Here is a 17,683-nt window from a genome sequence, read left to right on the forward strand (position 1 = left end):
TTTTAAACTGTCGTTCACAAAACGATCCAGCTTCGCAATATCGTTGTCGATGTCGTTTTAAAAGAGATGTACATTTCTATCTCCGTGGTATATCAACCAATATACATCATTATTTTCTTTAATAGGTAGGTAATAATCTAATATTATCTGAATGAATGCAATTTTGGTTTTTAATATGTTTCCTGAACGTCCTCAATAACTCGATTTTCAGACAACTCATGAACTTTTGCTGAGATCTCACCTCGATAACGACATTTTTTATTCGATACATATGCCAGACATACTTTTAAATAAAAAAGTAATTGTTTTGTACCAGGTCAAGGTTTGACATTTAAACAATTTACAATGCAATCTGATACACAAACTGAAATTAAGAAATATAAATTAACACGCTTAAAATCATGAAATTATTGTATTTACACAGTTGACAAGTGTACGAAGATTAAATTAAATCTGTTAAATCCGTTTTAAGTGAGAAAAATCGAGTCTGAATCGAAAGGACTGACTTACAAACATAGAGGTGAAGCTAACAAAATAGTGTTAAAATATAATTAGCATTGTGAATAGAAATAAAACGGCAAACTTTGGTGAGTTTTTTATTATGTTTAACATTTATTTTAATAAATTAATTTTCAATTCACTATCACTTAACATTATTTGCTTAAGTAGATCTTCTAAAAATGTTCAAGGTGGGTGTTTTTTTCCATGGTTTGCATTGGGTAATGTAGTTTATTGTAGTTTGCGTTAAGGTAACGTAGTTTATTGAAATATAATCTTCTATTATATATCTAATATCAATCTAGTAGAAAAATCTAGTGAAAGTTTGTAAAAAGTCGCGGTTCATGGAATTGAGCCTAGGAGAGGCGGACGGATTGAGGGGCATATAAACGAACGAAACCGATTATATACATTAGGCAATAGAGCATTAATTACCATTTCGAAAAACAAATATCTTGTCATAATTAAAGATATTTTTTAGATGGAAAAACACAAAAAAAAATTTGCTGTATTTTTTTATTTTCATATCTAAAAAACCTCTGGCTCAAACAGTAATGAATTTCACTTTAATCAAGTCATGGTTAATATGGCTTATTATCATTAAATTATGAAGCAAAACATTATTTCAATTTAATTTATAAAAATTCTCTATCATATATTTTCCAAAATTATTAGGTACTCTTATAAGTTTTGAAACTCCTTGTGTTTCAAATCAAACAAAAATTTAATAAAAATGAGCTGATTAGCTGAGGAATAAAATAATGTTATAATCTATTTTTCTAATGTATTTTAAAGTAAGGACTGTAACCACTCACAGAACAATGTAATTAAAACGTTATTATTTCCTTGTAATAAACTTACAACAAAATAATGAGATTTTTTATTCACACAGTCATGTAGGTAATATAATTTTTAAAATATATCTATTATCATTGCAATTAAACAATAAATTATTGACTTGCTATTATTTTTTATTATTTAATTCATAAAAGGTACCTTACAGCTGTTATTATAAAAGTTTTAACTAAATAAAACAATAATTTAAAAAGCCTATTGACGTTTTGCAGATACTAATAAAATATTAACAAGCGTCTAGTAATACAAATCGCAGCAGCAGTACCGCAGTTTAAATAAAGCAGTTGTAGTGAAAACACATATTCATCTTAAGGAAAAATGGTAGAAATACAAGGGAATAAGCTGTTACAATTACACTCGGATACTGTGGAGTTTGTAAGAAAAAGCATCAATTTAGAAAAAGAAGAAGACAGGAGACACGCCATTGAAATCTTGAAGAAATGGGTGGAAAGTCAACCGCACTTCTTGAAGAAGGATTTTCGTTAGTATTATTTATTTTTTTATTACTCTGAATGATGATATTATAATTATAATTTATTTTTCTCCTGATAATAATATCATAAACAATATCATCAACATATTTTTTATGCGCGCTGCAAAGGAACAGCTGTTCTCTCTCCGATGAGAGAAGCATATTATTCGTGTTTATTTTTTCTCTTTTATATAAAACCAAATGTTTGAGTAAAAAAGCAAATCAGTCACAAAGACTGCTGATAGAAGTGAACACCTATAATTTACAATTTTGGTATTTAAATGTGAATTTGGGAACACCAGCAAGCCGGTAAAGCGAAACCATTAGACATTTTCTGGAGATCAACGCGACTTAAGAAATTTTCAATTCAAATATTAATTTCGACAATAATGCTAATGCTAATTAAAAGTAAATAAAAACACTTTTAAATACGTCAATAACAACTACTAAATGAAGGTTGTAGGCCAATTTAATTCAATCAAACTAGTTTTACTGGCACATTTGTATAAAATATGCAGCCTATTGAAATATAGGCTAATGTTTGCGAATAGTCTCCATAAATTTGTATTATATTAAAACTAACTTACCGCCCGCGGCTTCACCCGCTTTGTCTAAAACCCAATCTTAATATATATAAATCTCGTGTCACAATGTTTGTCCTCAATGGACTCCTAAACCACATAACCGATTATAATAAAATTCGCACACCTGCATGTGCAGTTCGATCCAACTTGAGAGATAGGATAGTTTTAACATGTAGGTACCACGGGCGAAGCCGGGGCGGACCGCTAGTAAATTATATACTTAAACGTTTCTCTTGAATCACTCTATCTATTAAAAAAACCGCATCCAAATCCGTTGCGTAGTTTTAAAGATTTAAGCATACAAAGGGACATAGGGACAGAGAAAGCGACTTTGTTTTATACTATGTAGTGATTGTCGAAAAAACGTGTTTAATTTCATATAATTTTCCACGTAAACAAATGGAAAATTACTTATTATAATAATTAAAAAATCTTCTGTTCTGTTATTACATATTCTTACTTTGTCTGGTTCTAAGTTTATAAAGATTTAAAAGGAAACGGATTCACACGGGTTTTTTCATGTTAAAAATATACTTGAATTTATTTTTAGTTTGTTAGTCAATTATTAACACTAAGAACAGTAGAACGTCATTATTGTACTATATACCTTATATTATTATAAAGTAAATAAATAGGAAGTAATTGTGAAAAAGCGTAGATCCATAAGAAACTCATAAATGATAAATATGTGAAATGTATATGATACCCCAAGATTTGATTTTTAATTATTTCAATAAATTGTAATCTATACTAATATTATAAAGCTGAAGAGTTTGTTTGTTTGTTTAAACGCGCTTATCTCGGGAACTACTGGTCCAATTTGAAAAATTCAGTGTTAGATAGTCCATTTATCGAGGAAGGCTATAGGCTATTAAATTAATCATCACGCTAAGACCAGCAGTAGCGGAGCCACGCGTGTGAAACTGTGCGGCACAGCTAGTATACTTATATATTTTGTGAAAATGGACTAACTTTCGCTTGCGCTCTATATCATTTTAAGTATATGGTTTAAAGTCGGCCATAAACACGTAATAAACTTAGCACTTAAGTGGTGTAAAATTATAAAAGTCTAGGTTAGCCAGACCATCTGTTGTAAATGCCAGAATGCTGTTTTTGTAAAGTTGATCAAATATAACCAATCTAGAGCAATAATTAATAAGAGTTAACATGTGCATTTAGTTTAGGATATTAAAGTGATCTGTATGAGGCATTAGATTAAAGGAAACTTTAGATACTGAAATAATACGCTAGTTGTGCCCCGCGGTTTTACTCGCAACGCTTCGCTACTATTGGTTTTAGCGTGAAGATATACCTATCATCCTTCCTCGATAAAATATGTAGTGTCTAACAGTAGTCAACAGTAGTCAATAATTTTTCAAATCGGACCCGTAGTTCTTGAAATTAGCGCCCAGCTAATAAAAACACAAACAAAGTCTGCAGCTTTATAATATTAGTATAGATGTGAATGTGCATTTGTTCATGTATTTATATTATATTATTAAGTATATATTAAAATTTAAAATACCATAAAAATAAAGCGATAGGTACCTACTAGATTACTTGTAAAACAACAATCACGTTTGAGACCAATAAAAGCGAAATACGTTTTATTTTCATTTAACTGCCGCCGATTTTTATATTTTTGTAAAGATGTACCTACGAATGTGATTCCAATAAATATTCTTGTAAATAAAATTTATTCTCTTTATTAAATTCAATCAATAAATTATCATTTATTGGTGCTTTTCTCTTTATTTTTCTTTGCTTTTCATCTGTGATGTTAAAAACTACTAAAATTGTCATCAACTCCGCTCAATACTCTTAAATATCTGGATTATAAAAAACACAGAAAATCTACTTGATTCGCCTATATTATTATTGACCTATCCATAGAAATCTAAATAACAAGACACTAGAAGTCGTAAGCGCGCGTGACCTTGTCGCCACTCAGGTGACTTTCACAACACCAGCGTGTTCGTCACTGTTCAGTTGCTCTGGAGACGTATGTGTATAAACATGGTGTGTTTCAGCATATCCCATTGCGGAAATTCTTCCACAAGTTGTAATTATACTAATAAAGGAATAATATTTCATCGGTAAATATTTCTTTTTTAGAAATAATGCCGTTTTTCCTTAAAATTATAGAATATTTACAAGTATTACGAGTGTCACCATAGTAAGATCGAAAATATAACAATGAATGACACAGTCGACCATTCTTATTATCACGTTTAACACAAATTTTAACCTTATTTCTATGAGTTTATGTTCAAAGTTATATCTATTGAAAATTGACAACTTCTGTTGTAGAAAAGCCGAATTTTTTCGTATTGGAACAAAAAGAAACAAAACGTCTCATATACTTAGGGATGTTATTCTAAAATAAACCGTAAATTCGTGCGTTAGGATACATATTAAAAAGCTTAATTTAATATTTAAGGTAGTTTTCACTAAAATCAAGCTGTCCAATAAAAGGCATAGTTTACTTGTGTGTACTGTTTAGCTATCGGTTTAAATGTGTTGATTTTGGCGACAGCGGTTTTCATATGAATTATGACATTATAGCACTTCTATGTGTCTTGTTATTTAGATTTCTATGGACCTATCACTTCACTCACAGTGCATATAAATCACAGATTAATAAAATAGTGCATCAGCATTTAGTTATTTTTTTACGTATAATAGGTAATTATAGTAAGGGCTTGACCACGATGACTTTTCTTATGTTTATTTTATAGTAGCTCTCCGCCCGCGGCTCCGCCCGCATTGTCAAAAGAAACCCGCATAGTTTCCGTTCCCGTAGGAATTCCGGCATAAAATATCGTATCCTTTTACGTTTATCAAACTTGTAGGTACACAAATTTCATCCAAATCGGTTTAGTGGTTGAGGCGTGAAGAATTTTACTAAGCGACCAGAATCAATAAAACCTTTATTTTCCTTTGGGATCATTAAAAATCATGAGAAATAGAAAATATACCTTATGTGGCTAATATTTATATTCTTTATCACCTGTGCAATTTAGAGCATAACATTAAGCATATTAATATTAATGTTTTTTCCTTGATAAATTAAGTCTCTCGAAGGCTATAGAATGACGAATAAATAGATAATAATATCCCATTTAAATATTATATATTTTTAAACTTTAAACAAAGTTAACTATTAATTTTATAAAAATTCAATAAACTTATGTATGAAATTATTTAACTTATAAAAATAGATACCTAGCATAATATGAGTAACATTTGATTTTTCCATCGGTCATGCCAAAATGTATCGTGATAAATAAATAAAAAACAGCCTTCGCATTTATGATGTTATTAACTCCAGTCTCCTTAAAGGTACATAATAAATGACGTAGCGTTGTAAAAACGTACGTATTACGTACGTACATTATTACAGTACGTACATTTATTACAGTATCGAGCATTTTTTATAGTTTTTTTTTTATGTTTTAAACCACAGCTAATTAGCTTATTTGCACTTATTGCACAGATTGCATTGTTAAAAACATTTCCGCATATAAATTCACTAATTTTTCATGTTATTTCTTAATAAACTCTACATTTATACTCAAAAATAAACATTATTTAATAATAATTAATTATTACATTTATTTTCCACAGCTGATCCCTATTTGGAGTCCTGTATAATAACATCAAAAGGATCGATAGAAAACGCAAAGAAGCGACTCGACAAAATGTGCACAGTTAAAACTCTGATGCCTGAATTCTTCGAAGAACTAAACCCTAAGAAGGACTTGGACGTAATGTTTGAAGTTATGTAAGTTTAAAAATAATTTAAATAGGTAAATCAATCCTAAAACTGACAATACATTTATGAAGTGTGTGTAATTTTATATTAATTTTTTCCAATGTTGAATCTTATCTTGATAATATGAATAACATAAAGCAGACAACGAAACAGTCTAGCGCTAACCACATCGCCAACAAAATACTTAAAATTATATCATAACATGATCATAACCATAACCATCAAAATATGTGAGCCACTAAATTTATAAGAATCAATGTTGATCCGGCTCTAACGTCGCTGAAACAAATATAGATAATAATATAATATTATTATTAATAATATAATATTGTTTAAGCTCATAGAATAATTCAATTTAACTGTTTGTAAATATAGACATAATCCTTAGATATTAACTTTTTATTTGCTCTTTCAGAAATGTAGCAATCTGTCCAAAATTAACAAAGGAACATCATCGATTGTTCGCAGCGAAGGCTTTGAAGACACCCACTAATGCTCAGCATATTAGTGTAGTGTATAGGTTCTGCATTCTTGTAAGTAATTACCATCAAATATCTGTAAATAAAAATAATAATTTTATTATCCATTTTTATTGAGTTTTAGTCTTAGCAAATTTTTCGATACTCATATTTTAACTTCTTTTTCGCCTGCAAGCTAATTCGTTAATAGTGACTTATTGGACATAATATAATATTATAATATTACCGATATGGTAACGCCAATATAATTAAAATAGTAAATGTAGAAATTAAACGTTTATTGTTTGTGGTGTGTTCCTTCATCCTTCCCTACATACGAGCACAACCAATCATCGCGTGGTCACTAACCACGTGACACGTCCAATAAGACGTGAACGCGACGTTCGTGTCGCTGCAGTCAGTCGAGTTCGCTCCGTTCCTTCGCGAGGTTCGGGACTCGGCCACCGCCGGAGAGCTTCCACGAGGCTCTCTAGATCATCAGGCATTGTGCCCTTGTAACACCACCGGGGTATCCCGTGCCCCGGCCCTTGGTCGCGCTCACCGCCGCGTGTGTGTTTGTGTGGAGTGTGGGACTGGACGCCGTTCTTGCCCGCCGCGAGCTGGAGGACCCTGACCGCGTGGCGGCGCGTGTGTTCTGGACGCTACTCCCTCCGACGAGGTACGTGCCGTGTGTATCCTGTCTATCCCTCTTTGCTAACACCACGTAGATCAAAATACAGTCCACTTTCATATCGAGAATATATTTACGTATATTTTTATATTGGCGCGACCATTGATTGGTCCTTCGAGCCGGATAGTAACCATTGTTTGGTCATTCCGTATAAATACCTGATGATTCCACCGCCCTTGTTAGGATACTCATTGTGTAGGACCTAATAAGCGATTAGTAGTATCTTCAATGCGAAATACTATTTAATATACCGCATATAATAGAACGACAATGCGTCTTCTACTATTCATATAAAATATATTTTAAACCCGCCCTTATTAGGATACTCATTGTAGGCCCTAATAAGCGATTTAATAGTACATTCATTGTGAAATAACTATAATATACCGCATAGATCGACATTGCGTCATCTATTATTTTTTGCTTAAAATATATTTTATTCCGCCCGTAACATTAAGTTACGCGTATATTATTATTAAAATAGTTAATTAAAACTATATTCATATCGTTTATCCGCAGTTATAACGCTAAAATCATTATAAATCGAACATATTTCATCATATTTATTTATCCGCTACCCGCGCTCGAAATTTATAACGTTATCTAGGTCATTCCGCGATCCGCTGTTATAATCCGACCATATTGAAAATTCATACTCGGTTCATATTACGCTTGCGTCGCTGACCTACTTTATTTAGTCGTATTACTTGTTATTGTAACTTGTATTGTAACATTCTCTGTTTGAATATATACTTTTGTTATTAAAAATGCCGCCTAAGAAAATGACTAAGTTACCTGATAGTGACGCTTCGGATGTTAATGATTCGGAAGATATAAATGATTCGCAGTTATCCATGTTATTAGCTAAACGCGAAATTATATTCGAAATGGTGCAAAGAATTTATGATTTGTCTTTGAACGTTCATAACAACGCTGCGCTTATGGAAAGTTTCCTTGACGAGTCCGCGCAGGTAGAATCATTACGCGATGATTATAAACAGTGTTTAGACGAATACAATATTCGTTTATTATCATTAATTCCCGCCGCGAAACCTGATTATAAAAGCCTCGTTGCATTCGAGTCTTTATATAGCAGGATTAAAAGAATTAAATCGCAATATTCGCAACCAAGTCCGTCACACGGAGATATTAATAATTTGCATAAAAATAGGCCTAAATTACCGCCTATCGAATTAGTACCATTTTCGGGTGATATTCGCTCATTTCCGCTGTTTCTTTCGAATTTTGAATCAATTGTTCATAACAATCCCGGCCTTACAGATGCCGAGCGTTTATATTATTTACTAGGTAAATTAACGGGGAAGGCCACAACTGTCATAGCTGGTATAACCCCCTCCGCTGAAAATTATAATTTAATTTTACAAACTTTAAAAGATAAATATGATGATAAACGTATGTTAGTTTCCGCGTATTTAAATCAAATGTTTGATTTTAAACCTTTGCTTTCTCCGTCCGCAACAAACTTTGATTTATTTACTGATAACTTTATTAGCGCAGTGCGCGCCTTACAGAATATAAAGTTAGATAATATTACAGATTTAATGATTGTTCATATCGCGTTGAAGAAGTTAGATTCAGATACTGTTCGCGCTTTCGAGACTAAGTTTGGTAGTGAAATGCCTACTTTTGATAACTTAGTTCAATTTATTCAAACTCGTGCGAAGGTATTAGAACGCATTCATCCTTCCACAAATTCGGGAATAAATAAACCGCCTCGAAAGTATAATAATTATAACCGCAGTTCAAATAATATCTCGTCTGCTCCGCCTAAGTATCAGTCTTACGTAACAACCGCTGATTCCGCATATAGTTGTCTTTGTACAAATATTACGCATCAAAATTTATATAAATGTTCGAGTTTTCATAAAATGAGTCCGCAGGAACGTTTGAAATACGTAAAGGATAGAAACGCGTGTATAAATTGTCTCAGTATAAAACATCGAGTTTCTAGTTGTTCGTCTAATTTTAATTGCCGCATTTGTAAATTAAAACATCATACGATGTTACATTTGAAACGCGAATCGTCCATTCCCGCGCCTGCGTCTCACCCCCCGCCGCGCAGCACACCGCCGTTGCCTGCGCCGTCCGCGTCGGGCGAGTGCGTCCGCTCCGACATTGCGCTATGTACCGCTAGCTATACAGCTGATACTGATAACGCATTTCAATGCAACGCGCCCGCGAATAAACAATGTACTATTTTATTATCAACCGCTGAAGTCGTATCTTATAATTGTAAAGGCGAACGGCTTGTTATTCGCGCGCTTTTAGATTCCGCTTCACAAAGTCACTTCATTACGAATGAATGTTGTGAACGTTTAGGTATTAAACCGCAGAAAACCGAACGTACTATTATTAAGGGGTTCGGTGGTTCAGAAAAAATTATAAATAGTAATTCCGTAAATATAAAATTTTATTCGCGTCTTGACAGCCTCATATCTTTTAATATTTCACCGCTAGTTGTTGATCATGTTACGGATTTACTGCCTACCGCTGTTATAGACACTTCTGTCTTATCGCATATTTCGCATTTACCGCTCGCAGATGAGAGTTTTGGTACGCCAAATAAAATCGATTTATTAATCGGTGCTTCTCTGTTCCCTCATCTGCTTCTCCCCGACGTAGTTCATGCATCTCGTGACTCGTCGGCGCCCGCTGCATTGCGCACGGTGTTAGGCTATGTAATAATGGGTTCAGTACCCACCATACCTAACATACATAAACCGCCCTTGACGTGTTGTCACGTTCAAGGGACCGCCGCTATTGACTCATTAGTCAGGCGTTTCTGGGAGCTCGAGGAGCTTCCTACCGCACCGCCCGTTCAACATCCCGATGATGTTGAATGTGAAGAATATTATAAATTAACTACAACCCGCGATCCCGTGAGTGGTAGATATATTGTTTCGCTTCCATTTAAGGATGATTTCTACACTCTCGGTGACTCATTTAATATTGCCCGCAAGCGTTTCATGTGCCTCGAAAGAAAGCTACAGGCTTCACCTAAATTAAGGTTGGCATATGATGACGTCATAAAAGATTATCTAACGAAAAATTATATTTCACCCGCGCCTCCGTATGATCCGCGTGACCCTACACCTATTTATATTATACCGCATCACGCTGTTCTGCGCGAGGATAAATCGTCGACTAAGCTGCGCATGGTTTTAGATGCTAGCATGCCAACTTCTGGAAGCCAGCGTTCGTTGAATGACCTTTTGCATGTTGGGCCGAATTCACAAGGCAATTTGTTTACAATAATTTTAGGTTTTCGTCTCCACGCGATTGCCATGACCGCCGATTGCCGCCAACAGTTTCTGCAGATATTCGTGCGTGAGTTTGATCGTCGTTTTCAATGTTTTTTATATCGTTTCAGCCCGCAGGATCCGCTGCTTCTTTATCAATTTAATCGAGTTTGCTTCGGCATCAAGTCTAGTCCTTATCATGCACTGCGCACGGTAAGACAGCTCGTAGAAGATGACGGCGCGAAATATCCGCTCGCGAGTGGCATTGCGTCTTCCTCGTTGTATATGGATGATATCGCCTCCTCTATTCCCACGGAATGTGAAGCAGTTTCGCAGCAGCTCATCGATTTGTTTAAGGGAGCTCAGTGGGATCTTATTAAATGGAATAGTAATAGCAAAAATGTGTTAGATAATCTTCCCGCTTCGCACAAACTTTTACCCTCCGCGGTGGAGTTTGATAAGACCGTGCAACATAAATTACTTGGTCTGCATTGGTCTACCGTTGATGATTGTTTTTATTTTAAAATTACCGCTCCCGCCGATGTGATGTGCACTAAGCACTCCATCTTGTCAATTGCCGCCCGTCTGTGGGACATGATGGGCTTCGTTGCTCCCACAGTCGTGTATAACATCCCATCAGATAATTTCTACCATGTTTCTGGAATTGAAAATCCCGCTGACGTTCTTTCGCGTGGCATTATGCCACAAAATCTCGTCTCGCACCCTCTGTGGTTCCACGGATCCCAGTGGGCTCGTTCGGACCCATCTGATTGGCCTCTTAGGAGTCTCGATGGTGAGTCTATTGCAGACATTCCCGAACGAAAATTATTAACGCACACTGTGTGCTCGCCTATAAAGCATTGCGCTTTATACGATACCGCCCTTCGCGTCTCGGCGCGTCGTGTATTTTATATTTATAGGTTCCTTATATTAGTACCCCGCCGCGGTGTTATGATGACCGTAGAGGAACCTAATTTCGCTGAGAATAAAATTATTCCCGCCCTGCAAAATATTTATTTTGCAGAGGAGTATTATAATATACTCTTTTATAAATTTTATTCGCAGGCTCTCAACCGCTTGAGGCCTTTTATTCGCAACAGACTTATCCTCATCGGACGTCTAAGCGATTCCGCCCTAGAATATGCACATAAGCATCCAGTGATATTACCGCGCAATGATCACATAATTATCATGATCATTGGTTATTATCATATTAAATATATGTATATTAAAACGCATTTGTTTCGTGTTATTATAATTACCGCGCTTTTATTATCATTACCCGCGCCGCAAGTCAAATCTGATCACGTCAGTTTGCTTGATAGGCATTCGCTACTGGACAAGTTAGTTCAGTCGTTTTGGAAACATTGGAGAATGGAATACTTACACGGTTTGCAGGTTAGGCAGAAATGGAATACGCCTTCCACACCTATTACTCTTGGAACGGTCGTGGTTGTAATAAATGATAATACACCGCCCCTAACCTGGCCTTTAGCCGTCGTAGAGAAAGTACATCCTTCAAAGGACGACGTCGCGCGCGTTTGTACAGTTAGAACCGCCAAGGGAACTTACCTTCGCCCGGTCGTTCGTTTATGTCCGCTTCCAAGACAATAGTTATACCGCATTAGTATATTACCGCAGTTAGTTAAGTTTAATTTTAAGTTTTTGCACCGCTTTCGTTTATAATTTCTTAGTTATAATTATACCGCCGTGACTTTAGGAACTTTTTATACCCCGCTCGCTTTACGCGATCCTAGAGTCATAGAATTTGTTAGTTGTAATACCGCCGTGACTTTAGGAATTTATATACCCGCTCGCATTACGCGATCCTAGAGTCATAGAATTTGTTAGTTATATTTCCGCCGTGACCTTTAGGATTTTTTTATTATCCCGCTCGCATTTTGCGCTCCTAGAGCCATAGAACTTGTTATTTATATTACCGCCGTGGCTCTTAGGACTTTTATTAACCCGCGCGCATTATGCGATCCTAGAGTCATAGTTTTTCGCTGTATCTTATGATTGGTTTTAAATGGTGACCCATTTAGGGCGGGTGGATATGGTAACGCCAATATAATTAAAATAGTAAATGTAGAAATTAAACGTTTATTGTTTGTGGTGTGTTCCTTCATCCTTCCCTACATACGAGCACAACCAATCATCGCGTGGTCACTAACCACGTGACACGTCCAATAAGACGTGAACGCGACGTTCGTGTCGCTGCAGTCAGTCGAGTTCGCTCCGTTCCTTCGCGAGGTTCGGGACTCGGCCACCGCCGGAGAGCTTCCACGAGGCTCTCTAGATCATCAGGCATTGTGCCCTTGTAACACCACCGGGGTATCCCGTGCCCCGGCCCTTGGTCGCGCTCACCGCCGCGTGTGTGTTTGTGTGGAGTGTGGGACTGGACGCCGTTCTTGCCCGCCGCGAGCTGGAGGACCCTGACCGCGTGGCGGCGCGTGTGTTCTGGACGCTACTCCCTCCGACGAGGTACGTGCCGTGTGTATCCTGTCTATCCCTCTTTGCTAACACCACGTAGATCAAAATACAGTCCACTTTCATATCGAGAATATATTTACGTATATTTTTATATTGGCGCGACCACCTATTGTTGATACATTTTTCCAAACCACGTTATATAGGTACATTTTACGGGTTCCTGAAATAAGAAAGAACGTTTAAAAATTTTTAAATGCTTGGTTTGATTGTTTTCTTCATTTAAACTTGATAAAGAAGAATATTTACATTTAATTCATAATACGTACATAAATTATAAAACATTTCTCTTTAGATTTCAGAGTACGTAAGGCGGTATGACTACGTCGATGGGTTCCGTGTGGTATATGACCTAACCGAAGTAGATTTAGTTAAATTTGTCTCCAACATAAATGTCGTCGAATTGAGACAAGCTTTCAGTATCTATATGGTGAGGAATACAGTTTTATAACACATTTTTTAGGAATAAAAATACATCAAATTTGGATAATCAAATAGATTTGAAGAGAATTTGTTTCTTTAAATTTATTATAATATGGGTGTTCTAATATTAAAAACGTTTAGATATAACGTTTAAAGTAGAAGGCACCTTCAGCTTACAAAACGTAACGTGAAAACGACATGGGAAAATAATGCATTAATTCCAGATTTACCTATCTTATAATTGTTAAACTTTTGCCTCTATTTCTTGTTGATAAGATGATCTGTATAATTACAGTATTTCCTTTGAAAGTTTCAAAACATACACTATTCTCGATTTCAGGATGGCTATGGCATGAAAGTAAAGGGCATTCACATGATCACACAGTCAAAAGCAATCGACCTTCTAGTGCAGATCTTCAAACAGATACTAAAACCTAAATTAGCAAGCCGCATACATATTCATAAATCTAGTGATGAATTACATGATAATATTATTGGTAAAGATGTGCTACCAGTGGATTTTGGAGGGTATGAAAAAACTATATCAGAAATGCAAGGTTGGTTATTACTTATCACTACATAGTATAAAACAAAGTCGCTTTCTCTATCCTTATGTCCCTATGTATGCTAAAATAGGCTACGGATTTTAATGTGATGTTTTAAACAGATAGAGTGAATCAAGAATTCAAGAAGAAGGTTTTAGTATATAAAATAAGTGCGAAATTTTTTTTTTATGATTCTGTCAATGTAAATTATCATAGTAGATATTCTATTACTATATATTATGCTATTATAATAAGAAACATAATATACGATCTACGTTTTCTCCTTTGAAATTGTTTTTGTAAGTCAATAACAAAAAAACTTTCTGTCTATAAAGATAACTATCGACGGAAAACTTTTTGTTATTGACTGATGTCAAATATTACTTACGTAGTAACTATTTACAAATAGTAATCTGCGGTTATAGCATAGATTAGGGGGCGTCCATAAATTACGTGAGGTTTTTAAGGGGCGAATCAAATCTCATCTAACCTTACGGTGGGGAGAGGGGGGGGGTGTAAAGTCCAAAAATTGAAAAAATACCTTACGTAATTTATGGGCGCCCCCTTACTATTTGTAAAAGAAATTAAATTATCTGTGCTATAACCACAGACTATAATATTATGACTAGACATCGGATTATATGCACTAACAAAATGCCAAAATATGCATGCAAATATGCACTAAAAAAGGCCGAAATATGCACTAAAAACGACTGATATGCCTAAAATATGCACAGTACAAATTCAAAAAACCTTTAATATTTTTTTTATATTTATATATTTAAATCAAAGATTGTACAAAAACAGTGAAATTTTCTTGAAATTAAGTATAGTTTTTGTGCCAATATACAATTAAGCATTTTTACCAAATTTTCGAGCGCAAAGTGACGTTTGTCACCCGCGAGCCCAGTGTTGCCACCTTAGACCTTTCCGGGCTAAATCTAGCCCTTTTTTGGAATTCAACCCGTGTTTTAAGTTTTTAGCCCCAAAATTTTGTAATTTTTTGCCATTTTACCATGCCAAAATAGGGTTTGTTTACTCGCTGAGCGTTCTGATTGGCTAATAAAGGTTAGTCGACCAATCAAAACTCCCGCTACTTAACGAAATAATCGTGCACGATTGGGGAAAAAGGCTAAAATATGCACTAACGCCGTAATTAGAGAGTTTTATGCATTTGCATATGCAAATATGCAAATGCATATAATCCGATGTCTAATTATGACACTTTTCTTACTATTACATACCTATTTGGCACACATAACATAATTCATTTAATTAATTACACGAACTAAACTAATTGAAATGTAAGTCATTAAAAAGACTGAGAGCCTTGACCCTAAAATACTAGTTCTTTTATAAACCACTTAATATTTTGCGACGTTTTAATGAACTTCTCGAAATTTAATTAAAACAAAATTTTATCATATTACGTAATTGCGTAATTTTATAAATCTAAGTACACAGACGCACAGACTGGGGAAAGCGAATTTGTTTCACTATGTGATGCTTCATAAATTGTTTTATCAACAAAGATACAAAATCTGAAAAAGAAATTCAAGAATTTAATCATTAAAATTATTATCTTAAGAACAACACTCAACGCGTTTATAAGAAATACCGATTTTAACTACAATAGGCCTTCTTAGATCTTCATTGTTTTTACAATGGGTGTTGTTTTTGTATAAGAGGTTGACTAGGAATTGCTTTTTTAGTTCTCGAACGTTTGATTTATATACCTTTAGTTTTATTTTAAGTAAGCTGTAAGACCTTTATGACTACGAGCAACAAAGGTTCTACCATAGATTAAGTCTAAATAGTTACTTACGTTCTACATACATAATTCAATTAAAACTTCCACTTTAGTATAAATTTAATTTTAATAGGAAATCGATCAATCAATAAATATGAGGATAGTCCTTCGGCTATTATTCAATCATACCAATACTTTATATTCATTTTCATATCATAGCATATCTATACCCGGCGCGGCCTAAGATGATCCCTATGACACTGACAGTTATTCTCAAGAGACAAACTTGTAATGGCGTCACCATTAAATTAGAAACGTATTGGAGGCGTCTAAAAATGGCATTTATTAATTTTTACGTAGCTTTATGCCATTACAATGATATTCCGTTGGAATTATAACAATTCTTAACATTTACGAGAAATTATATCAATCTGACTTTACGTTTACGTCCTTCAAAACTTACATCGTTGGCATTTATCGACTAGTGCGGAAAGTATCGATAAATAAACGATAATGGAAACGAGTTCACATTTTTTCCATGCTTAAGCTATAGTTCATTCTCTATTGAATGGAACAGAAGATCGCAGCATAATTAATTAATTAATTACCGTTCGCGTTAATTTACTTACCTATGATAATATAAGTTTTTTAGAAAAATTAAATGGGGGATTCCATTTTCATGATAAAATAATATACACTGTGTTAAACGGGTTAAAGATTACGAGAAAATGATAAGGTGCATTTTTATGTTTTGGAAAACTTTCGTTTTACTTACCGTTTCGTTTACATAATAGACGTTAAAAATTCATTTTATAATATTTGTAAAAACATGTTTACCGACGTGGCTGAATGCAAACCACGCCTTAGCCTATAAAATAGTAAAGTATCGACACGATCCATCATACGAGCAATCACTAAGACGAACTGTCATAGGGATCATCTTAGGCCGCGCCGGGTATAGTCTATGCAGTGATTCTACTAGAAACTGTGATATTATAAAAACCTTTAATAGAAACTGTGATATTATAAAAACTGTCCTCGCAATTTTTCAGCAACGAAGTGATGCGTAAATAAGTACTATTAAAACAGTAATTTTATACAATTTTTCATGTACTTACGTAACAATTTTCAGCATTGAAATGATGTGTAAAACCTAATACAGTAAGTAATTTAAATTAATTATATTAAATGCTAAAAATATTAAATACTTAAATTGTATACTTTTAGATGACTGGGTCAACGTTCTATCGTCGAAAGATGTAATGGTCTACATGCGAGAAATGAGGGGAGCGAAAACTAACGAAAATCTTCGTCAGAACAATCGGTTCAATGAAGAATACGCTGGCATGCCTGGGACATTCCGAGTGTTGAGTGTAGATTAGAATATAATAGCTAGCTTTCCGTCCACGACTTCGCTCCCGTCGTCAATAACTTAGAAAATTATATTATATAACATAATCTTCCTTGATAAACACGCTATCCATAGGTGCAGTAGTTCTTGAGTTTATCGTGAATAGACAAACAGACATGCACATGGGACGGATAATATTATGTGATAATTATATTTTTCACGTTTTTTGTAAATTTGATTTGTATGGCTTGGAAAAATGTAATTCTAATTGTTCATATAGCTTGTTTTGTGTTAAATATATATTATTTAACACAAAACCTTTAGTGCGTGAAGGTGGAAATTTGGTTTGATTTGTGTTTAGTTTTTCTTCAAATTGAAATAATATCTATGATTTCCTTTATTTTTATTGTAAATATGATTAAAAATATACTGATAATTTAAATAAAAACATAGTACCTATACGTAATTTGCATACATTTGCAGTTAATTGGTATATTTTCTGTTGATAAATGGATGGAGGGTTTGTATATT

At 34.4% G+C, this 17,683-nt stretch overlaps 1 protein-coding gene across 1 annotated transcript; it reads left to right on the top strand.

Moving 5' to 3' along the window:
- The first annotated feature begins 1,648 nt into the window (after positions 1–1,648).
- On the top strand, positions 1,649–17,262 carry LOC149478814 (alpha-tocopherol transfer protein-like). Its single transcript, XM_089708534.1, has 6 exons — positions 1,649–1,834; positions 6,037–6,193; positions 6,600–6,717; positions 13,379–13,513; positions 13,847–14,063; positions 17,029–17,262. The coding sequence occupies exons 1-6, from the start codon at positions 1,672–1,674 to the stop codon at positions 17,181–17,183; spliced, it is 945 nt and encodes a 314-aa protein (XP_089564660.1). The 5' UTR covers positions 1,649–1,671; the 3' UTR covers positions 17,184–17,262.
- The last annotated feature ends 421 nt before the right edge of the window (positions 17,263–17,683 follow it).

This window comes from Colias philodice, chromosome 21 (assembly GCF_061535455.1).
Source record: "Colias philodice isolate Cphi_HAF_F1 chromosome 21, ilColPhil1 Martin Lab GWU primary, whole genome shotgun sequence".
In the NCBI taxonomy this organism is placed as follows: domain Eukaryota; kingdom Metazoa; phylum Arthropoda; class Insecta; order Lepidoptera; family Pieridae; genus Colias; species Colias philodice.